Source organism: Populus nigra, chromosome 14, assembly GCF_951802175.1.
Source record: "Populus nigra chromosome 14, ddPopNigr1.1, whole genome shotgun sequence".
Lineage (NCBI taxonomy): Eukaryota > Viridiplantae > Streptophyta > Magnoliopsida > Malpighiales > Salicaceae > Populus > Populus nigra.
In genome coordinates this window covers 6993885-7018671 of record NC_084865.1, presented here as the reverse complement: position 1 = coordinate 7018671, position 24787 = coordinate 6993885, and the positions used below count along the sequence as shown (strand labels likewise).

Genomic DNA, 24787 nt, shown 5'->3' with positions numbered 1-24787 from the left:
CAAGCAATAATCCCCTAATCCTGTTTTGCTTTTGCCAATGGCCTGTTTTAACATGGAGCTTTCATATGCCAAATATTCTGGCATCATGGCAGGGATTGTATATGTTTAATTATCGCTCGATTGCGTTTATGACTGGGAAAAAAAAATGGGTGCAGGTTCTCATTAAGATTGCCTGATAAACACCCGCTGCTTCAACAATTCACAGTTTAAGATGCAACTTCAAAGATCCTTCTTGATTGATTTATATTTATTGCAGGTTACCGTTGGAACTCGAAGAGCTTAGCAGTGAGGGAGGGGCGGAGGGAGAGAGAGATGAGGTGAGGGGTGATGGATAATGCCACACTGAAGAAAATTACCTCTTATATGAATGTAAATAAATCAAAATCTTGCGAAGGTAATGTCGACAAGCACTTATGGTCGGGCAGGTCATGCAAATAACTCCGATTATTTACACAGAATATGCCTAACAATTCTAGTTGCTGAAAATAAACAGGTAACTTTTTTTCCGACAAGTCATATGCCTTGGAGAATTTATGCCAAAGCAATCCTCATAGAAGATGGGAACGACTCTGATCCACGACCTACAAAGCATGGCTGTCGGTTGAGTTAGAATAGAACCTGTTCAGAGCTTTGTGAAGATGATAAATATTTGAAATCAGTGATATTAAATTACACAAAAATAGTCATTACTGATAAACTACAAAAACAAAAGGTTTATTTCAGCAAGGCAGCTTCAAACCAATGAAAGTTCATGTGCGAGTATGCAAACACCCAGATGAGAAGGAGAGAGCCCTAAAAGGTTTCATCCAGGGATATTGGCAAAATCATTTCCTCTTTATAAACCAGAACAGAAACTTACCCCCACACACCACCCAACCTCTGACACACAGACTGAAGACTAGGAACATGCATACCTGATTTCTATCTAGAACCTTGCTAGCTACATGACAGCTTGAGGCCTAGTGTATGTTGCGATTAAGCAATCCTCGGAATGAAAAATAAAGATCTTTGTTATCTGTCCCGAATATCTCTTCTGCTTTCCTTAAAGTTTCCTGAAAGATAATATACAAAAACATGTTACTCCTATCAACAAACGAAGTATGAAACATTCAATTGCATCAATATATTTTGTAAATTGAAGGATTCAATGCAACCTCTCGAGTTTGCTCTTGACCATTTAGTTTCTTGATGTTAGCCAGAAATGCACTGAACTGTTCATATGATAGGCGACTCCTAAATCGCAAATGTAACCAAATCAGTGATAGAAGAACACAAATAATAGAGCTATAAATTTGCATAGCTGATACAATCAAAATACTAGACTAACCTGGCCTGACGAAAGAACTCCTTTCCATCCACACGTGGAGCACGCCCTAAAGAAAATTCCATTATAAAATCAAATAATGTCAGATGAAAAAATGTTATATTAAATTGTGATAGGATTGTAAGATTCCATAGACATCAATCAACAAATAACACAACAGAATGAGCACCAGAACAGATACCTGCTTGGTAAACTGTAAGAGGAGACTAGACTAACAAACAATAGCAGCAAACAAACAGATGTGTTGCAAATGGTCTGATATTGATATATGAAAATTTGAAATCATAAGAGATATAAACCTGGAATTGGATGTCCCCGGGGAGGAGAATTTGCCGCTGATGATTGCTGGCTTGATGGGTACCATGAAGAAAGGGGAGCTCGTCCATCATATTGAGGCTTTGTAGGAGATGTTGCACCTGGGGTTTTCTGAGGAGATCCAGCAGCAGAATAACCTTTAGGAGATGCACTAGTAGAAATAATTTTTGGGGTTCCAGATGGAGTAAGTCGTGGTGTAATATATGGAGTGATAGAATATCTTTGCCCAGCATGCCTTGGAGCTGTTAGACCAAACAATCAGCTTATAATTCATGAATAACATGTACAGTTAGCCCTCTTAGCAGTAATATTATCATTCAGTAATAACCTCATGTAATCACAAGAAATCACCAGATTTCATAAAAGCTAGCCTGTTTAACATCAATCAACCAATAATCAAAAAATAAAATAATACACATAAAAAGCGTCTGCTATAGGATACAAATATACTCCAAGATGCATATTGTGGTAACCATTTAGCAATTGAAGAAATCACAAAATCTCTCACAATAGAATGGGGAAAATTATACAACAGGCAGCAAGAGGCTTGTTTCAGTAAAATTAACATTTTTAGATAAAAGGGTAGAGCTGAATACAAAGAGCAACTTTCTTGATACTCAGTTCTTGAGAATTAAGATAAAAATCCAATAACCACTGGTTTCACTATATTTTTAAGGCAGTCGTATTTGAACAAGACCTTTCCCTCTGAATGATGGCACATTAACGCATTACATCATCAATATCAAAAATTATAGCTGTAAATTTTCAATTGGAATGATTTGTGCAGATTCTCATTTGCGACTCTTACTATGCTAGATGATGTTGTAGTAAAATGCTACCTTACTACTTAAATAAATGCAGTCTATTGTTTATGTTTGAAAAGTAGCTAAAAATGAATGCACAAAAGGTAACAGAACCCTACTTAAACCACTCAAAATAGATACACTTTAATACAGGATACCACAACAGATGAAGGGATCTATTCTAGAAAAAACATAACCATATATATTACAAAAATAATAATAATAATAAAAGAAGAGCAGTCAAATACCCTCATCAGTGTTTCCCATATCTGTAGATCCATTGAAATTATGGTGGGCCACATAGCCATTCATCCCCTCATCTACAAAGCAAGAAAGTGTGGAGATAAGAAAATTGGTAATTTCCAGGGAGAAAACAGTTAGTATGCATCATGGTTTTATTTCAAAGAGTTTACTCAGTAGAAACAAACTTTATCAAGCCAGGTTATTAGTACCTTTTTCAGAATAGGCTCTAGGAACTGATTGATCACAGGTACCAATATCCACAGTTTCAGCTTGCTGCTAAATAATACAACTAATCAGTGTCTCTTAAACTTCCAAAAACAAACTCTACATATAAAAAATCATTATTAACTTGAATTATAAATCAAATGACCTATAATAGCTAAATGTGCCATCTTACCGATGAATTATCATCACTCAGTGACTGCATCAGTTGCCTCTTAAACGTCTCCAACTGCCAATACTCAAAACGTTTTAATAGTTCCTTTCGGCAAATGTCAAACATCATAAGCAACACCCTAGACTAAATATACAAAATGACATTCTTTTATAAAGATGAAACAATGAAGGCTAATCAGCAAACAGCTATTGTTGTTGCTGTGTTTAGGTGTAAGATGTTAACAGAATCCTAAACAGAGACGACCCATGTAAGCAAAACAGGAAGAAAAAAATACAAGCATTTTGAATAACTAGAAGTCTAGAATCTCACCTTTGCCAAATCACGTCCAAGTTTCTTTGCAGTCATTGCCAATGAATCATTTTCCTTCGAAAGTTTCACCTTCATTTAATATCAAAACAATGATCAGATTCAATTCTGTTAACAAATACTAATAATCACCAAATAAGATTAGAAAAAAAAAATATTGTCTATTCCCTTCCCAATAAAACAAAAAACCCACCATTTATTTTCTAAAACCTATATCAAAAATCAATCAAATTAAACAAAATACCCCATTTTTTTTCAAACTCCCATTTGAAATATATATAATAGCGATTCTGTTCCTTTCTTTTCCCCCAACAAATTCAAAACCAAAAAACGGAAAAAGAAAAAAGAAATCAATCTTTTATCTTCCTTCCCTAACAAAATACAAAAACCCACCATCAAATTCATTTGAAAATATATATATATATATATATATATATAGACACACACACACACATATATATATATATAAAAAACTAAATAGCCAAAACCCAACAACAAAAAAGGTCACAAACTTTCTCTCACTTAAGCCTTTATGAAGACCACCTACTCACATTTTCATCAAGTGCGAGACTCAATTTAGACTCAGATTCCTGGCAGACACGTTGCAAGTGACCCAATTTCTCTCGAAGCTCATAAATAATCCGATCCTTATCGAACATCCTCTGCTTCATCCGACCCCTTTCAGATTCCAAATAGGAGACGCGGGATGCAATTGCCATGGAAGTAATCTTCCGTGCTAGATCCAATTGATCATATGGGTCCATTGGTATCACCGCTAAGATCTCATCTGGTAAGCTAAAATCAGTCCCTCCTGTTGTAAGCTGTGACATAGTTACTGATTATTAGAACAGAGATGAAGTTGTGTTTTTTTTTTTTTTGGGTTTGGTTAAGGATGGTGTTGTGTTTTTTGTTGCAGGAGGGAGGAGAGGTAAAAGGCAATAATAATAATGATAGTAATACTAATAAAAACAAGTGAAGTTCTAATTTGAAAAGGACGGAAAGATGTGTGTTTGGGTTTGGTGGTGGTGGGAAGAGGTGGTGGTGGTGGTGATGTTGGTGTAATAAATTTGAATTATTAGAGGGTTAGTTGTCTTCCTCTAGGTTTGAAACTTGGACAGGGAGGGAGGGTTTTCTATCTAATAATCTAAGCCCAAGTTTCAACTTTCTACTAATGTATGGCAAGTGATCAGCTCCAGCGCAATATTTAATTAAATTACTAAATTATATTTTTATGATTTATCATACATTTCTATTTTTATAACCCGGGGATTGCCGTTTGAATTGGCTCATAATATACCTACTAGAAAAAAAATAAAAATTTTACTTTATCTAAAAGATGAAAAGGGGAAAATTTTGATGCTCCACTAAACCAAATTGTTTGATAAGAAACCATTGAGTCTATCTATCTTCTTTTGTTTTAGTATATCAAAACAAAAAAATTTGAGAATTAAATGTGATATCTTAAAATAAATGGAATAGTTTAAAGCTTTCCAAGAGGCATTGAGTATTTGTTTTTGGTAATGATTGTATAAAATGTATAATGTTAATTATCAATCATTGTCAGGTCTATTTGGAATTGTAATAGCGGTTACGATTGCGGTTCAAAGTGCTTTTCGCTTAAAAATGAATCAAAATAATTTTTTTCATTTTAAAAAAATCATTTTTGAGATCAACACATCAAAATGATCTGAAAACATAAATTTAACGATTTGAATTTTTCAATTTATTGAGTTTTACTTTTCTAGTTTTACACATGTTATTTAAAGTTGTCCTTAATATTACTTTTTTTGCCTAAGAAAAATCCCACCTTGCATTTTTATCTTTTAATTTTGACTCATCAACCTTTTTCGTCATTGTTATCTAGCATCTAGTCCTCTTTGATAATTGTGAGTCCTTGCTTATGACATTGTAATTGATTAATCATTTACACTTAAAGGTCTATCAATAAACGCTTAAAATTTTGTTAGTGTATTTTGTTTTTGGTTAATCTTCATATAAAAAAAATTAATTTTATTTTTATATTGTGATTTCACATGCAGGAATCGTATGTGATCTCAATTCTATTTCTAAGTTAGAGTTGCCTATATGTGTGAATAGTCATCTAATATCCAAATTTAAGTTTATAACTATCATGGATTCGACCTTGAGTGATATCTTTAGAATCAATCATAAACAAAACATCGTAGAGTTTAAGACAATGAGGTTAGGTGTCGTTAGATATGCCTTGACACAACCTGAGGTTGAAGGACTATTATCTTTCACACCTATATCAAGTGTAAGGATAAGGGTTGCAAGATTATCATTGATAATGGAAGTTGTATCAATGTAATATCTTCAAATATTATAGCTCACTTAGACCTAAACAAATTCCCCCCGTCTTAAGCTATATAATAATACATTGTAAGTTAATAATAACTCCTTAGTAGTTAATGAGAGATGTTTGTTCCCTATCAAATTTCTAAAATATCACGATGAGATTTGGTGTGGTATAACTCCAATTAATGTAGGACATGTCATTTTAGATAGGCCATGAATATATGATTTAGACATCACCATTTCTAGTCGATTAAATTTATGTTCTTTTGCTTTTAAAGGTAGAAATATCAAACTCATTGGATTAATACCAAAACCTAGCAATAAAAACAAGAAATGAGATATTGAAGGAACAAGAACTTAATACAATGAGTCTAAATGAGTTTGAGAATGAGGTTAAGGAACACCTTTTTGTATCTGGTTTAGTTGTAAAAGAAATTTCAAGAAACTCTTTAGTGGAACTACCTAAAAAGGTAAATATGGCTAGCTTAATAAGTCCAAAAAAGTTTGAAAAGGAAGTTCATAAAGAGTCACTTTTGTTTTTTTTTAATTGTAAAAGTTTCTAGAGACTCTCTAGTAGAATTACCTAAAGAAGGAAGTACAATATTATGAGAGTTTTAAGAAGTATTTATTATGAGTTCCCTAATTCCTTAACCACTATGCTTGACACCCAACTTGTCATAGATTTTGAGCAGCCTCCTGAGCTTCCTGATTCTTCACCACCTATGTTTGATATCAATTATATCATAGATTTTGAATAACCTTCTAAGCTCCCTAATTCTTTTTTAAAATGATAAAATTCCCTTGAGAGTTTAGAGGAATAATTGATATGATTTATGTAAGGATTAAACAAGAAAAATTGGATTTTTGAGTAAAATCATCTACCGACCAGTTTTATGGTATCAAGCATAAATCTTAATCTGACTATTAGATCGGGCTGTAATTTTATGAGTAGACTCCTGACATGTTGTTCTACCTTGAACTATAATTTCAGAGCAATTGGAGTTTGAGAAGGATATATAAATTGGTAATAGTCGAACAAAATTAAAAAAATATCATACAAATTTTCTAGTGGCAGTTTCATAAATAAGTGGAAAACTAGGAAAAATTCAGTTCTTCCTTTATTTATAACTAACGGGTCTACTAGAAAAAAAAAAAGAAGAATAAAAAAATGAGAGGGCGAGAAAGCTTAAGTGAGGAGAGAATTCAAAGAAAAAACATGGAAGTAAGGAGTGAATGAGTGATTCTAACTAAAATTTCTCAAAGAAACAAAGGAATTAAAAGAAAGCAAGAAAGTTAGGAATTTAAAGTGAGGTTTTAGTGAGAGAAAGTGAAGAATCTAAGGAGGAAGAAGGTGAATAGTAAACTGAATAATGCAATGACACTTGATTTGGGCTCAAAATATCTAGGTAAGTTGTTTTTATACAAGAATTTCATGTTTAATTATGTTTTTGGAGTAGAGTATAGAAATTACTAGATTGTGAGGAAACTAGGGTTTATGAAATTATTGAAATTGTGTAAAGTAGATGTTTTTCTTGTGATAAATGATGATGATTATGATGGGTTTAGATGATGTTATCGAAGAAAAGTAAAATTATGGGAGATGGAAAAATTTTAGGGAGTGGCCAACCAAAAATAGGTAAAAAAAAAAAGGAGAATTATAGAACTAAAGTGAATATTTAATTTTTATATGTATTTAGTATATGATAATGTGTTGATAATGATTAGAATTGAATTAAATAAGTTATCAAATTTCAATTGATTTTTTTGCTAGTTTATTGTGAATTTGAATATATGTATAAATGTTGAAGGATTGTATTAATGGGTTAACATTTAAAAATTGAGTTGGATAAACATGTTTTATGAAAAATTTATGAACAATCGAAGATCGAATTGTGAAGACCTTGATGAGATAAATGATTTATGGTTATGCAATTAGTTTAATTGATTAGGAGTTTATATATATATATATATATATATATATATATATATATATATATATATATATATATATATATATGAATGAATGTGTTTAGCAATAATGTGTGGGAAAATTAAGGAACTTATAGGTAAGAAACGTGAATTACATGTTAAGAGCATATTTTAGAATATGTAAAATGGAATTGTTGAAATAATTGGCATGACAAATAGTTAACTTATTAAGTGTAATTATATGTTAGTGGTAAGAATTAACATGATTAAATGGGAATCAAGAAAGATGGAATGAATTCTGAATTTTGGCTAAAGTTAATAAAAGTTTGGATAAAAAGGTTACTTTGATTGATAGTTATTCTAAAATGAAATAAGGTATGGAAGAAGGCTTTCTTTGGCTGCCTAAATAGGAAGAAAAAGGGGTTGTTATGACAATCCAAATTTTAACGAAAATAGGGGCTGTTTTGACATCCCATAAATATCAGAACTTGAAAATAATAAAATTTAGAGTTGGTTTCTTTAGGAAAGTTGTAGATATTTATGTTATCTTTTAAATGAGATTGTGCTTGATTAAATTGGAGTGATATAACTCTAGATATGAGCTAAAAACTAAGGAAATGTCCAAACCAAACCAACTCCTAGACATATTTCTGATGTTACTGTAATTGTCGATCTTGAACTTGAAATGATGCAATTTGGAGTTAGTTTCTTTAAGAAAGTTGTATATATGGATGTTATTTTTCAAATAAAATTGTTCTTGATTAATTTTGAATTATATGATTTTATATATAAGTTAAACATCGAGTAAAGGTCCAAACAAAACTAAATCCTACTAGAAAATTTTGTTTTCTAACTTCTAGTTAGGTTTGGGACTTGCTATTGATAAATTTTGAAACATTCTTCTTCATGAGAGTTGTAAATAAGTGTGCTAAATTTCAATTGAAACAAGTTTTACTTTATTTGGAGTTATGTAAATTTATATATGGATGAAATACTAAAAAGGGGTCAGGCTATATGTCACATGATAAGTTTTGCTCATTAATTTTTAGCTAGATTTGAGACTAGATAGTGATAGACATTTGGACATGTTCCTTCATGAAAGTTGTGCTTGAATATGTTAATTTCATTAGAAACTGACATTGCTTGATTTGGAGCTACAAAACTCCAGTTAAGGACTGAAGGCCACAAACACGTCATGTTATACCTTGATAAACAAATTGTATGTGTGTGTGAAATGAGTAATGTTTAGTATGCTAATACCCGAATTTGATTTCTCTTCCCTCTTAAAACTAAATATACATGTCTTAGCTTTTCAAAATGATTAAACCATACCTAGATCTAAGTTCTAAAAGTTGAGTTATGAAAGAAATACTAAACAATGTTCAACATATATGAGTTACATTGATTTGAGTAAGTAACAATTATTTTGCTTGAGAAGTTATTCTTGATATAGAAATTTGAATAAATGATTGTAAGGATAAAAATGAAAAATACATGAATGAATGAACATACTTAAGTTTGTGCATGTGTAATTTTGAAAAAAAAAAATGAATACTTTGAATGTAATTTTGGTATGAATGAGAGTTATTGATTGTGAAATTAAATCTTGTTATGGTATAAGAGAGGTTGCAAGGATAAGACAATAGTAGGAAGCAACAGTACGTACATAAACCTAAGGTAGGTACCTTGCACCTTGATCCTTTTATTTTGTAAAATTTGTAAGAGTTGATTTATTTTCATTTCTTTAAATGTGTTTGTGTATATATAGGATTGTATATAACAACGAAATAAATGTGATCGACTAGCTACCCTGAATGAAGCTTGTCATAACTATTTTTGGTTTATTCCTCAAATTCACTTTTCTCTTCTAAAAATCAAAAAAATATATTCGAATTAAAAACAAAAAAAATCCAAAAAATAATAACAGTAAGAAGAGGATGCCAAAGCGCCGAGAAAATAGCTAGAAATTGGTTGAGGAGGTTTAAAAATACAAAAATTAAAATTTGACCGTATATCATTGACTGATGAGAGTTTTATTGACAAAAAAAATTCAATTTGAGAAAGAAATGTTCAAAATCAAATGTTTATGGACTCAATTAAATTTTATTGAAGGTTTAATTGAGTTTATGGAGGGTTTGATTGCAAGAAAATTTGTTTTTTAAGTCAATTTGAGCTTTAATTGAAAGAAATTAAAGTTATAGGGTTAAATTAGAATTTTTGAGAGTTGATTTGGTCAAATTAGGGGCTTAATTGCATAAATATTGAAGTTTGATGGCCAATTAAGAACTTAATTGAATAAATTCAAAACTAGGGACCAAAGGGAAAAGGGTGATGAAATATAGGGTTTGAATTGAAGTTTGTCAAGAGTGAAATTGAACAAAATTGAAAGTTTGAGACCAATCAGGGGTGAAATTAAAGATAAATCATAAATTAAAGGACTAAAGCGTAATTGGCAGAAAGAATATTGTTCATCTTCTTCTTCAGAGGGCCTGCCCGACAGGCCTCCTTCCCAAGGCGTTTGACGCCTCGTTTCTTCACCAAATTAGAAAAAACTTGCACGCAAACGATCCCCTGACACTTGACTACATGACAATGTAAGCTATTCGGGTTGATCGAGGCTGTAGAGGCAGTGGTACCGCCCCAAAGTGGCCAATCCGACCAGCCATTTTCCTGCACAAAATTGACAGTTCATCATTTCTACTTTGAACCAATGGTCGGGATACTTTCAGGTCAATCCAAGGGCTGATATTTGGCACTAGAAAAGACAAAGTGTCCCTCTTTCATCGCCTATAAATAGATTTTATTTTTATGGTCTCTCTTTCTGGTCCAAAATCGACAAAAAAACTAGTCTCCCCCTTTCCTTTCTACTGCCAGCCGAACCTCTATCCCTTCTCTCTCTTTCTCCATCGCGGCCTCCGGCCGCCAAAACCTTCACCATCAGCTTGACTACCTGCATTGCAGCCAGAAGAAATGCCCAGAAGCACCGCTAACGATAGTAACACCACCGTCAGAAACAGAAGAAGAAACAGAGAAGCGGGGGAACATAAATCGAAAGAAAAAGCAACGCAGAAACAGGGGAAAAGAGGAGTAACTGCCGTCTGGAACCACCGCTTACCACCACAACACCGCCACCGTGAACAACAGCACCTCACTGCATGTCCGCTTCTTTTCCTCCTCCTATTCTTCTTCACCAGCCTCGTCCTCCACTATTCACGTAGCATGTGAACAATGGAGAGTTCTCCATTATTCATTGGACTGAGCAGCACTAACCCAAACTAAAATTGTTGGGCAAGGTCCAGCCCAATCCCAGAATTTCCAAAAACAATCCTTTCAAAAAAGTTTGTGATTTTCCTGCATATTTTTTTTAATCAATTTCGCGTAATATTGGTTTGTATTTTTATACTGTAAAGATACAAGTTTGATATTAAAATACCCAGTTTTCGTTGAAACATTGCAAAAAATTATAAAACAAAAAAAATATCTTGTTTTCATGTTTCGTATTTTCATACAAAAAGAAAAAAAATTAAAAATATGTTTTAGCATGTATTTTGGCTTTAATAACCAGTTTATTAAAGCAATGAAAACTAGGCCAATATTTCAAAAAATACCCAAAAAATATTTTGTTTTCTTTTAGTATATGGGATTATGAATTTACACATAAAACATGTTCTTAATATTAAAAAGATAGTTTTTTTATATAAACATTAGAACGAATAGGCTTTTACCCGATAAGATAAGGATCTTCTTACAGAGAAAGACTTTTTTTAAACCTTAGATACACCAACAATTAAAAAACATGACAAGACCTTAGTTTTTTATCAGACAATTAAACAATGCAGCTTACCTTAGGTAGGGCGTATTTGGGGTGCTCATACATTCCCTTTACTCAACCAGTCCCCGTACCCGATCTCTAAGACTAGTTAGGGTTCTTAGTGACCAAAATACTAGGTGGTGACTCCCCTTCCTGCTTTTCACTGATAAAAGACAAGAATTCCTTGTCTGTCCCATTTTCCCGATTACCTCAAACCTATATGATGAAGTGGAATATCGTCGTGACGCTGCACATGTGCGATAAAGCTAAAGGTTGGATTAATGATAATATAACTGATATGAAATGTAATAGTTGTTATCTCGAAGTGAAATTTGTGTGTTATGAATAGTGTCAGATTTTAGATTAATAAAGTGATTTTATTGCATATGTAGTTGTTGTGTAAATGTAAGACTAGATATATGGAGAAACTAGTGCCTGATGATAGGTTGGAACTAGTGATCTAGTAATAGGTTGTTGGATCTAGTGACCCGATAATGGGGCTAGTGCTCAATAAGAGACTAAGAGCATCAATTGATTGATGTATAGGAAAATTGATATGGTAAAATGGTCCTGTTGTGCCATATGATTGATTGAAAAGTTGATTTATGATCATGATATATTATTGAAAAATAAAATGATGTTTCGTAAAATTAATTACATGGTTTTGGTTATGATATGTAATAATTTCAAGACCAAGATTGTGAATTGGTTAGTGGCCTCGTACGAAACTATTAATGCTTAAATTATTGATTCATCGGAGTATTAATGAGACGTTGTATAAGATTCAACAATTAATACAAAACTATGGTGGTGTAATCATGTTAATGGTAATAAATGTTATATCAATGAAATTTAATTAATAAAAACATAATCCTCGTGAAGGATGGAGACAAAGTTTGTATTAACTAGGAAGAATGCATGAAATAGTTGATAGACTAATAAATCTAAGCAGAAAATGGAAGATGGCCTTTATGACAAAAAGAATAATGGTACAGTGTAAAAGTTAGATTAGAAATTATAATAATAAAAGTTCATTGACTATTGGGATATGGTATAATCAAGGGTATTTATGATGTATGTGTATTGCATTTCAAATTATTGTGATAAAATATAATTGATACAATATAAGAACCATTTATTGTATAATTATAGAATGCCATATTAGTTGTTTTATGTAATGTAATTATGTTAGAATAGGGGTTGTATGATTTTTGACATGTTATGAATTTGGTGGAAATTATAACAGTGGAATGAAATTTTGTTAGCAATGGTGATGACTGCGTATGACCAATGGTTTTCAATTGTCCTGTTTAATATAAACAAGATATAAAAGTTCAGCTAGAATATTGGTTGTGTAATAAAACATTTGCTATGATAATTTTAATTTCATGGTAAATGAACTACCAAAGTTAGAAATTAAATATGTACTAGCTATATGGAATTTAGTAACAAGTAAACTTGTTGTAACTTAAATGGTTATATAATTATGTAGGGTAATCATAGAACGACGGTATTAAAGTGTTTGACCTAAATTACTATGAAATTGTTAGGATGATATCATGAAGGCCAACATTTTAAACGATAAAAATAGAGAGATGGAATTTAAAAGAACAACTCTTTTTGTTAGTATTCTTATAGATAATGTCATTTTTAAGCATATGATACAATTACCTCGTAAGATTAAATGATTTATTTTATGATGAATGAAAGATCTCGAATGAGGGATATAAAGGATGAAACATTAAAAAGGTGAGATTAAAAGATCTTATGCATGAATGTATATTTGAGCATAATGAAATAAAATATGAAAAACTGGTTAACGATTTGTTTCATTAATATGATTTGAATATTTGTTAAGTTGAAAATTGAAAGCTAACATAAATAACAAATTTTGTAGGTTACATTACCATTACGATGAAGCTAAGGCACGAGAAATTCCTAGTATAGAACAAATTCTCACGGGTTATTCACGAGATGTATTAAGTTTATTTGACAGATCAACCAAAAAATATACTATTGTCCAGTTAGGTAAAAACTTTGTAGAGATATCCTTTATATATATAAAAAATACCTGTTTATTTTTCAAAAGTGTTATAAAAATTTCGGGTTGTTACATGATTTATCCTCCATGCTTGAAATCTAACATGTCATAAGTCTTGAGTAGTCTATTAAGAATCCTCACCTTTTATTCATGATAAAGAGAATAAAAAAGGCTTTGATTCACTAGGTTATGTCCAATCTCTATTCATCCAGGATTCAAAAAATGTGTGTTCCATTCTACACTCCCAGTCATATAAGGTTCATGGTCACAAAACTAGTGTCGCACGTGTGCGGCGTCATGGCGAAAATTTCCACTTTAAATCTAAAATGTATATATCTATCTAGCAAATATGGGGAGACAAGAAATTCTTGTCTTTTATCAGTGAAAAATGGAATCGGAGTCGCCACGTAGTATTTTGGTCACTAGGAACCCTAACTGGTCTCAAAGATTGGGTACGGGGACTGGTTGCGTAAAGGGAGTATTAGCACCCCAAATACGCCTTACTTAAGGTAAGCTGCATTGTTTGATTGTCTGATAAAAAGCTAAGGTGTTATTGTATTTCTAGTTATTGGTCCATTTATGGTTCAAGAAAAGTCTTCCTCAATAAGGAGGTCCTTATCTTATCGGGTAAAAACCTAACCGTTCTAACATCTATATGAAAACTATATTTTTCATATTAGGAATACGTTTTACGTATAAATTCGTAATCCCAAATACTATATCGGGTAAAAACCTAACCGTTCTAATGTCTATATAAAAACTATATTTTTAATATCAGGAATACATTTTACATATAAATTCGTAATCCCAGATCTAAAAGAAGACAAAAAGATTTTTTTAGAATTTTTGAAATATTGGCCTAATTCTCATGGCTCTAACAAACTTGTTATTAAAGCCAAAGTGCATGCTAAAACCCTTTTTTGAAATTTTTCTATGTTGTATGAAAATATGATGTGATGATTTTGTTTATATATATATATATATATATATATATATATATATATATATTGGAGAGACTAGGCCGTATGCATGAAAACAAAACATTTTTTTATTTTATTTTTTGATGTCTTGACGAAAACCGGGTATTTTTTATACTGAATTTGTACCTTTACGGTATAAAAATACATACCAGTATTAAACAATTTTGATAAAAATATTTAGAAAAATCAACAAATTTTTTTAGGATTTTTTAGGATTTTTTTTAATTTTTATTTAATATATCTATATATATAAATAATACAAAAATAGTATTTAATATAATACTAGGTGGGCTGGGCTGGGCCGACCCACTAACTGGGTTGGGCTGATCTCGGGCCAAAAAGGATTGGGCCGATCTCAGCCCAACAAAATCTCCTATTTTCTTATGGGCCAGACCCGGCCCAGACAGTAAGGATGGGCCAGAATCAGTCTGGCCCATAAACACATGGCTGGGTCAGAACCAGCTCGACCCAGAGAAGGAAAAAAACTAACAATGCTGGGCCAGAATTAGCCTGGCCCAACAACATAACTGAGAGGGGGGAATTATTTTCCCTCCTCTCTTCCTGCATGCAGAATGCTATTCATTCTGCGTGCAGGTGAAAAAAGAACAGCAAAATGCAAACAATGAAGGGGAAGAAGAGTTACCTGGCACGGAGGAGGCGGTGCATTGCTGGTTTGGCTGCTTCGCTGGCGGTGTTGCGATGGAAGTCGGTGGCGGTGTCGTGGCTCACAGACGGCGGCTCCAAATAGCAACGTTACAGTTTCAAACGGTGGAGAAAGAGGCTCCTGCTCTTCCGTTCTCCTCCTCTTCTTCTGTTGCGTTTCCTTTTCCTTTTGTTCTGATTTAGATGATGTTTCTTTCCAAGACCCGACCTCGTCCGGTGTCAGTATCGTTTTTCCTTAACCCTCACGGTCCACTCTCCTTTACCTCTCACTGTCCCTCTCGGTTTGCTTTTCCTCCCTTTCGGTTCGTTTTCCTTTTCCTCTACCTTCACAGTCCCTCTCCTGTTTATGGCTTTCCCGGTTTTTCTTTCCTTTTTTGTTCCGTTTTCCTCTCTTTGGTTTGTTCCTTTCTCTCTTTTCATTTTTTATTTCTCTGCCCGTTTTCTCCCCCCTTCGCGTGCTGGCGTTGGGGCGGTATTTATAGGGCAAAAGGGAGCGGGGGCGTCCCTATTGCCACCCTATCGCAGCGCATGGGGAGCAGGGCTTTGCAGCCCTGCCACGGTGCCGGGTTGGCTGGCTAGTAGGCATGGCTGAAGGGCGCGGCTCCCCCGGTCTCTCATCATGAGGGTGCGTGGGGCTTCGGGTGTTGGCAGTGTGCGCGACATGAGGGAGTTAATGAGGAAAGAAGAAGAAGAAAAGCGCTTTCTCTTCCCCTGCTGCACGTCCAGGGGAAGAAGAAAGGGGAATAGTGTCGCTCAAAACGACACCGTTCTGTTTCCCTTTTTTTTTTAACATGAAACGGCGTCGTTTTATACAAAACACGATGTTTCATTTAAATGTGGCGCCAACATATTTTTCCCAGATCAGTCCTTAATTTATCCTTTGTTCTTTTAAGTCCTCACAATGTAATTTGGATTTTAAGAATTAATTCAATTGCATCCCTGCCAATTTCAGTAGCCGCCCCTATAGTTGGCCGTGTTTTTCATTTCAATCCTTGGTTTTGAATTTGTGTATTTTGACCCTCAATTGATTAATAAACTTTCAATTTCTTCAATTTGGTCCCTGAATCGATCAATTACAGGCCCTCTATTTACGTACCTTTTCCAATTTGATCATTGGTTTCTGATTTTCCCAATTAAGTCTCTAATTGGCCATTAAACTTCAATATTTATGCAATTAAGCCCCTGATTTAACCAAATCAACTCTCAAAAATTATAATTTGATCCTAGAACTTTAATATCTTCCAATTAAAGCCTAAATTGACTTAAAAATCAATTTCCCTCGTAATCAAACCCTCTATAAATTTAATTAAACCTTCAATAAAATCCAATTGAGTCTATAAATATCCAATTTTGGACTTTTCTCTTCAAATTAAATTTTCTTTTCCAACAGGGCTCTCATCATTCAGGTATATACTGTAAAAAATTTCAATCCTTGTATTTTTGAACCTCCTTAATCAATTTTTCTGATCCTTTTCTGAGCACTCCAACCTCCTATTATTTTTCTAATTTCTTCCGGCTATATATTTATATTTATATTTTTATTTTTGTGTGGGGATCGAAAAATAGGTTACAACACCTAGGATGCAAGTAGATCTTCCTCTTTTATCTCCTCATTCTAAAATGTTTGATTTAGCTGAGTCTTTTGCAAGCAAAGTTTATAATTTGTATGTCGAGATTAAAAAACATATTCAAGCAAGTAATGAACAATACAAATTTCAAGTTGATTTACATAAGTATCATGATGCACTTACTGTTGGAGATTATTTCTTGATACATATAAGACCTAAGTAGTGTCATTTGAAAATCAATCATAAATTGCAAATAAGTAGTGTTAAATCATTCAAAGTGTTGCGAATGATTGAATCAAATAGTTATGTCATTAAATTGCCATTAAACTTTGATATTAGCTCTATATTTGACATGAATGACCTCGTTATATATAAAACACAATAGTTTATCAATGATGCTCCTTTTAATATCCCTACCACATTATCTTTATCATTGGCACAAAATGAACATATTAATGCTACTTTGGATGCACAAGTTGTTTTTACCAAGGAATGTGAACTTCAACGAATCTCAGTATATAATCTAGACAATTAGATTCAGACTATACTTGTATTATTAGAGAGACATCATAGTAGCTTGATCATGATTTTTGGGAGAGCATTATTGGAGTCACCTTGAACTATACTTGACGAGGTCGATTTTCTCCAATCTCGGAAGAGTTAATTGGGACATCAGACCAAAAATATTGTTTACGCACTCATACAATCATACAAGATAGATGGTGGCCAAAACCATTAAGAGATTAGGTTTCAAGTTATGTTTTGGTTTAATTTATTTGAACTTTTAGTTAAGATTTATTAATTAGATTTTATTTGTTGGGTTTGATTTAATTATTGTTAGGTATTTTATTTAGTAAACTATAAATTTAATTATTTATTTTAATTAGAGTTTTAGTATTTATATCCAACTTTTCTAAATAGTAAATTATTATTTTTTGAATCGAATAAAAATCTGCAAAGTGCATACTTTTCAACTCTTATTCTTCTCCTCTCTTTCTTTGGCTTTTTCTTTCTAGCTTCTTTTTTCCTTTCTTATTAGGCTTCAAATATTCCTTTTGTTCCGCATCAAATTATCTATATCCGCGTATTTGAGATGACCTGTTGCTGTATGATGGAATGCTTCACTTATCATTAACATCAACTTCTGTCACTTCTTTGTCCCAATCTGTGCACTGGTTGCATGTGTTAAGGCTTCTTCGTTTTTTATTGATGCATAGTGATCAAATTTTATGTGGTACTTGTATTTGTTTTTTGTTTTTAGCATAGTGATCAATTTTTATGTGTTCTTTGTATATTGTTTTTGACATATGTTTGAATATGCTCCTCTTATTTTTACTTGATGATTATAATGTTTTTTGTCAAGCCAGGGTTTGAGACCAAAGAGGCATGTGAACAAGCATATTTTAAGGTATTGGAAAGACTGGCAAAGTATTTTTCTGTCAAAAAACTTGATTTGTATTCTTCTTTCTGCATTTCTGATTGCCTTGAAATGCCGTTGTTTATATAAGTCCATGGTTCCTAGGGCATTATAACAGTTAATTTTAGGAATGTCATCAACTAGATGTATCGTGAGGTGTTTTTGTGTTCCTACTGAAATTTTATATTTAATTGCTTCATGGCAGATGGATATTGCTTTGATTGATGATAGAAGGATTCATGTGGGTTTTAGTCAGAGTGTTGCAAAACTGTTGTCTCAGTACAGGCGCAAAGACAACCAACCAGGTAAAGGTAAAGATTGCTATTTGATTAATATTTCATGTAAATACACGCATGTCGAGGGAAAAAAGGAACTTAATAATGAATTAAACCTGAGTGCTAAAGAACTGGTTGGGCATAAATCGAGCAGTCCCTTTTCAGACAAGGAAGATGGGATTATTGTAAATGCAATGCCTAACGAGCTTGAAACAACCAAATACTCTCTCTAGGAATTCTGCCAAATATAAACTGTTGTGTTTGTATTCTATCTTATTGACAGCAGGGAGAGGTTGCTTCAAATGTGGTTCTCCTGATCATATGGCCAGGGATTGCACTGGGGATCCTGCCAATAAGCATCATCCTTTAAAAAACATACTAAAGGACGATGATATGCAGCATGGTGGAGGTAATAATTCAAGGTTAGTAATAATATGGCTTTTTCCCCTTTTCCTCCCTCTGTTTGTCTAACAGAGAAACAAGCTTTTGTAGATATGAAATGGTATTTGACGGAGACACTCCAGAAAGTCCTAGGCCAGAAAAGAGAGGAACAGGCAGAGTGACAGAGATAGGGGACATGGAGAGGACAAACGATTTCCTGAAAATAAAGGAAGTCAATATTCTGAGGAGCGACTTGATAGAGAAAAGCATATGGATAGAAGAAAAGAATGAAGAAATGGAAGAAGAGACTATGGAGATTACAGAAAGAAAAATTCAAATAGTCAAAGAGGGTGGTGATGACCATAAAGATGATCAAGATTACAGAAAGAGAAGTTCAGATAGTCATAGAGATCATGATAGCCATAAAAAGAGGGATGAGCGAGACCATAGACATAGAAGTGCAGAAAGTGACAATGATCGTGAGTGTCATCGAGACAGGAGTAATCGAGATGACAAAAGTAGTCGAGCTCTAAGATGATGCACGGTACTATTTTGACTTCGGTTTTGTAGTTCTTGATTCTAAATATTGTAGAACTTAGTTACATTGTACAATCCTCACAGAACAACCACACACTCACTTCAATTGCACAAAACATATCTACAATGTCATCCCCCATTCTACAGGGCAACCACACACTCCCTTCAATTGCACAACCTTTTCACCGACACTGGATCATGTAGTAACTGCCAAAATATATCCACCGAATCCTCGAGGGCTTATTGTATTGTAGCAACTAGCAACTGCTAGCCTTCACCAAGCGCGTCAGGCTTTGAAGATTTTCTTTCAATCCAGGAAAAAAATGTGGATTCTTTTTCAAAAACAAGTTCCAATGTTATCAAATATAAAGAAAAAGAGAGGAAAAGCAGCAAACAGAGTCATCGTTGAATATGCAAATGAATTCCACCAAGCTTGCAATCTAAAACCATTACGATTACTAGATTATCATCATCATCGTTTCTGTACATGGATAACGATCCCAAGTATTCTAAAAGAAGATCAAAGGAAAGCACAATTAAGAACATCCAAAAACCTCGCTTCCATTCTTATAAATTACGTGGAAGAGTTTAATCCAACCATCAACTATAAGATAGCTGCTAAAGGGCTTAGACCTCACTAGAATCATCCTTTCAGAACAGGATCCTCCAACAGCTGATATATTACTTCGACTTACTGCAAAGGAAATACAGAGCGACAGTGATCTCGTTTAAACAGTTACCAGCATCTGAGAGAGAGCTTGACACCTAGAAGTGCTCCAGCAAACATTAATACCTCAGGCATGATTTTCTGGGACATGTCTTTTATGATCTCTCTCCATATAACCAAGCCGGTTCATCCTGTTTCGATCATCTGTATAATCATGATGATTATAATGGTGAGACCCAGGCACATTATCATTCCGATGCTTCCCCTCAAACTTTCTGTCACATGGGCTTGATGCCTTGTGTTTGCGGTTGGTCAGCTTAGGTGAGGGAAAACCCTGGTCCATATCATCAGGAGCAGGCAGTTCCCCATCTTCAATGTTGTTCAGATCTGGCTTTTGAGATAACTGTCCCCTCATTCCATGATGTTTTTCGTCCCTTGCATCAATATTCTTTCCATGATGCGAGTTCTCATATTCTTCCCTGTCCAAGGGCTTGGACCAGCTTTGTCTTCTATCGTGCTTGTTTTTTTCACTTTCAGCAGCCAGTTCAATTCCATCTTCCAGTTCCCTCTCAATTAGATCATCGTCATCCAAGAAGTTTGTTTTTCGAGTCATGTCACCTCGGGACCTCTTTCTTTTTTCCAAAGCTGCCTTCACTTTGTCTCTATCAATCTTTTTAATAGCATCTTGGGGTGACTGAGCAAACGTACCCTCTCTATGCTCCGCAATACGACCAAAATGTTTATCTTTTGATTCTCCTGAATCTTTTATTTCACTTCTTGCAACCTTCCTTTCTAGATCTTCATTTCCAAGCCCATCCAAGGCTTGTCTCGAGGTTTGACCTTCCCTCGTATTTCCCTGGGAAGGCAATGTCTCTATTTCATAGGGTAGATCATCTTTAGGTTCACCATCCATATTGTGGTCTGAGGCACTTCTCATCTCAGCACTTCCATGATAACTACCATGGTTTTGGCTGGTTCTTGGAGGACCAACATGATTATCTGCAAGAGGTTGCTCATGCACTGGTCTAGACATTAGATTTGAGTTTCCAAGTCTTGTACTAATAGATCCAGTCTGAGAATGATTATTAGGTGCCACATGTTCTTCATTGCTAGATGAAGCTTTTGATGTGGCCCGATGAGAAGCTCCACCTACAATGCTCCCTTCAGCTTCACTGTTAGCTGATGGGGGCACCCGGTTCTGTTCATACAGTTCCAGCATCTGATTGCTAACCTCTGCGAGAATTAATTCCACAATTAAAGATGAAACCCACCATATTCAAAAGTGCTATTGTAATAGTAAACACTGTCAAAGGATTATACTCAGCCCCCCCCAGTCAGCTTCATTCCCCCAAGATGATGAATTGTGTGAGAGATTGTTCTCTCATGAACACGTGTGATTATTAATGAAAACAATATACTTTTGTTAATATTAATGATATGATTGGAAGGAAAAACACCAACCCTCCAATTGGCGTGGGGTGACATCAAACTCTTGCCACCAGACCTTCTCACCATCTGATGGGAGCTTTACTTTGAGGAACTTCGCAGCAAGGAAAATGGCACCTGCTGCAATGTGGTGGGGCTTAAATTGCAAGCAAAGAGATGTACGCAGTCTGCATGCGGCATCCCCAATCAAGATGAGACAATGAAGAAACGTATGTACATTAAAATAAGCAATTTTCCATACCCATCATTCACAAAATTCCATGCAACTTGAGCAAGGGCATTCTGAGCAACCTTGAATTTCTTTATAGCATCAACAAGAGGTTTATACGGATGGAGCAAATTTAAATCAAAACCAAGAGTTGCAAGTACAACCCTCTCTCCATGTAAAATTATTTCCTTCTGCTGTTCATATACCTCCTGCACGAGAGATGTGGATAGCAAGTTAGGAGAAAGAAAATGAATTGTGCAGGGAAACAAAAGGAATGTGAACAGAACAAAGGCAACATATATATACAGGACAGCTGAATATGATAGGGATATACAGACGCAAAAGCAAATATGCTAAACATTGAATGTCAAAACAACCACAAACATGTTGTAGATTATAATCTGTATGGTCTAAGGGATTGACAACAAGACAATACAGTTTGGCATTTTGAGTTCAGACACAACATGCTTGGGCTTTAGATCAATTGTTGGGGTGAAGTGGATTGTGTAAATCATAGTCAAATCTCACAAATCAGAAAAGGGGAGAAGTTGTGGTGGGGAATCCAAATCCCACTGCTGGGAGAAATACACAAGTAACAGAAGAAGCGGAGAGCATCTTTACACAAGCAATTACCTTTTGCTTGATCCTCTGAACTGCTTCAGGATCCTTTTTATGGATAATTTCATAAGAAACGAGAATAACATCTTTCAGTGGACGGGGAGTCTCCTCCACCTTCCCCGCAAGAAACATACAAACTGTAGCGATAGTCTGTGAGACAATTTGAGGGAAATTAGACAAGATGGTAACATCGGTTACAAATTCAGGGAGTGGGTACTACATAAGGAAAACAGCAAAAAGAAGGAAGAGACAATTGCACTGGCTATTACCTCAGTTACATGTCATCCCGGATATGTATTAAATAATCATTTCCAAGAACGAGAAAAGGATTTGACATTTAATGAAGGAATGTTGACTCACCCTCCTATCATTCTTCGCATGGGATTGACGAAGAAAGAATCGGTGACAGAAAATTATTGCAGTAGCAATTGTTACCTGGGGCCTGCATTTCAAAAAATACATGATTTATCTCACACATAATTACGAAGAATACTGTGCATTCAATGGTGCAGTATAACAACAATATATCAAATCACCCGCTTAAAAATTTATGTAGTGTAAACAGAAGAACCATTACTCCTTTTAAAACTCTACCTTCTCTGTCTCGCCATCAAATAGTGTGCATTCTGGTTTGAATTCTTTGTTGTACTTCATTCAAATACTCTATAAATTCAACATTGGTAATCGCCATATACTACTATCTAACAAAACAATTAAGAGATAAAAGCATAAACACAGCATGTTCTCATTGCTGACCAACCAAAGGGAACAGGAAATTATCTTAACTTGTAAATATAGATTCCATTTTAATCCAATTTTTATATGAAAGGGAATACCCAAAAAACATTCATATAGTACAAATTGAAAATTCAGAGACGTTAAACATTTAGTTTAAGCAAAATGAGATAGAGTACAACATAATGTGTCAAGACTCACACTTTAAGTCTCATGCCGAAATCTTGTAGAAACGTACAGTATGACTTGCGTAGATAAGCCTCTTTCTTTAAGTCAATGCCATCTTGTCTAGATGGAGAATTCTCTTCAATTTCCTTCCTAGAAAAGTACCAACAACCACCTTCTTCAAGTTTTTCCTGAGAATATCCATACAGTCCGCCATCATTCATTCCGGAATGAGATGAATCACTAGTCATTAAATTTACCATGTGTCTGCCACCACCAAATGTTATGAACAGTCTATACAGGCCCTGTATGAACTGAAGAAATCAATGTGCCGCTAGGCCATAAAACCCTGCAAACAGATTTGCCAGTACACATCAAGATCAAAATAGGCTATGAAAGCATGCACTTTTAGTAAAAAGAAAAAAAGAACCATAAAATGAAAATCAGAATCTAGAAAAAAAAAAAACTCAAAATTTAACCAATACTATAAACTTTAAGCTTCAATTCCGACCTGAGAAATTTACAAACAATTTGTAATAATTGACAGTCAAATCCCTTCTAAGATTTACTAACTCTCCCATGCAATCAAATGGTCATCCATTCTATGGGATAAACTATAAGGCGAATTATAAATCCAGACCCATTATGATTATAAAGCTTTCTGGCAACATACAAAATGAACTGTTGGTAGGAAAATCGTAGCCAAGTACATAAATTTAACAAACTCCAACAGAAAAATAAGCCAGATTCCCGATTAAGAACCAATTCAAAACCGAAAAATCTAAAAGATTTTTTAAAAAAGTGTTTTCTTTACAAGCCCAGAACATTAACACAAAAACAAAAACTAACCCGTACAATCTCTTCCTAATCTTTCACAAAAAGTAAGTTACTTTCCACCAAACCAAACAAAACCAGGATGCCATGTACAATTTCAAAGGAAAAAGTGAAGAATTATACCTTGTATAGTCACGAGAGCAGAACAAAAGACAAAGAAAACAAATGAGTTTCTCTGCAAGTACCAAGAAAACAACATTAATAATAAACCAAAACATGTGAGTCTGTCAAAATAATAGTTGAAGGAGGAGGATATAACCTCAAAAAAGGGAGAGGAGGAAAGTGAGAGAAGAAAAGGGATGTTTGTGGAAAATTTTAGGGTTTATTAGCATGAGGAAAGAATGAGTGGGGATAAAAGAATTAGCATGTTAATAATTTTTTTTTGGTTTAATATAGGTGTTTGAAGTAGCTTGTATGTATTTTAATTAATCCTATATATTTTAAAGTTAATGATCATATAAATCTCTAATAGTCATTATATAAGCAATTACAGGATTTAAATTTAAAATTATATAAAAAAAAATTTTAATCTTAAATTCTTATCATTGACCATTGTCTAATAATTATTTATCATACTATTTTACTAGGACCGTTGTTTTATTTGTTTTGTTTTTTTGAATTTATTATTATTTTAATTATTATTTATTTTAATGGTTAGTAATCCCTCTTTGTATTTTTAACTTTTTAATAAGGTGCGATCCGTTGAGGTGTTATCCATGCTCTAAAATAAATGATTGTGCCTATATAAAAATCTAACTCTATTTTATTATATTTTAATTTTCAGAGTATTTAATATTATAATTGAAAT

The 24787-nt window shown here is 33.8% G+C and overlaps 3 protein-coding genes across 10 annotated transcripts; 1 reads left to right on the top strand and 2 right to left on the bottom strand.

Annotated features, from left to right (window-relative positions):
- Positions 1 to 343: 343 nt before the first annotated feature.
- Positions 344 to 4561, bottom strand: LOC133672469 (uncharacterized protein At4g15545). 3 transcript variants are annotated; one of them, XM_062092895.1, is made up of 10 exons: positions 3940 to 4561; positions 3392 to 3460; positions 3083 to 3136; positions 2895 to 2961; positions 2691 to 2762; positions 1624 to 1881; positions 1328 to 1373; positions 1155 to 1233; positions 915 to 1052; positions 344 to 594 (listed from the first exon to the last, which is right to left on the bottom strand). In XM_062092895.1, exons 1-9 carry the CDS (start codon positions 4216 to 4218, stop codon positions 960 to 962), a joined length of 1017 nt encoding a protein of 338 aa, XP_061948879.1. In that variant the 5' UTR covers positions 4219 to 4561; the 3' UTR covers positions 344 to 594; positions 915 to 959. The 3 variants fall into 3 exon arrangements, with proteins under 3 accessions (XP_061948879.1, XP_061948880.1, XP_061948881.1); XM_062092896.1 differs by having other exon boundaries at positions 344 to 581; XM_062092897.1 differs by having other exon boundaries at positions 2895 to 2958; positions 3940 to 4559.
- Positions 4562 to 17695: 13134 nt separating this feature from the next.
- On the top strand, positions 17696 to 19458 carry LOC133673402 (peptidyl-prolyl cis-trans isomerase CYP59-like). 4 transcript variants are annotated; one of them, XM_062094181.1, is made up of 5 exons: positions 17696 to 17930; positions 18064 to 18104; positions 18319 to 18418; positions 18675 to 18810; positions 18881 to 19458. In XM_062094181.1, exons 1-5 carry the CDS (start codon positions 17813 to 17815, stop codon positions 19305 to 19307), a joined length of 822 nt encoding a protein of 273 aa, XP_061950165.1. In that variant the 5' UTR covers positions 17696 to 17812; the 3' UTR covers positions 19308 to 19458. The 4 variants fall into 4 exon arrangements, with proteins under 4 accessions (XP_061950165.1, XP_061950164.1, XP_061950162.1 ...); XM_062094180.1 differs by having other exon boundaries at positions 18672 to 18810; XM_062094178.1 differs by having other exon boundaries at positions 18319 to 18424.
- A 281-nt stretch (positions 19459 to 19739) lies between these two features.
- On the bottom strand, positions 19740 to 24358 carry LOC133673400 (cyclin-T1-3-like). 3 transcript variants are annotated; one of them, XM_062094175.1, is made up of 9 exons: positions 24239 to 24358; positions 24103 to 24154; positions 23406 to 23494; positions 23182 to 23336; positions 22606 to 22687; positions 22261 to 22395; positions 21661 to 21836; positions 21435 to 21586; positions 19740 to 21206 (listed from the first exon to the last, which is right to left on the bottom strand). In XM_062094175.1, the coding sequence occupies exons 3-9, from the start codon at positions 23406 to 23408 to the stop codon at positions 20101 to 20103; spliced, it is 1809 nt and encodes a 602-aa protein (XP_061950159.1). In that variant the 5' UTR covers positions 23409 to 23494; positions 24103 to 24154; positions 24239 to 24358; the 3' UTR covers positions 19740 to 20100. The 3 variants fall into 3 exon arrangements, with proteins under 3 accessions (XP_061950159.1, XP_061950158.1, XP_061950160.1); XM_062094174.1 differs by having other exon boundaries at positions 23182 to 23494; XM_062094176.1 differs by lacking the exons at positions 23182 to 23336; positions 23406 to 23494; positions 24103 to 24154; positions 24239 to 24358 and having other exon boundaries at positions 22515 to 22657.
- Between the last annotated feature and the right edge of the window lie 429 nt (positions 24359 to 24787).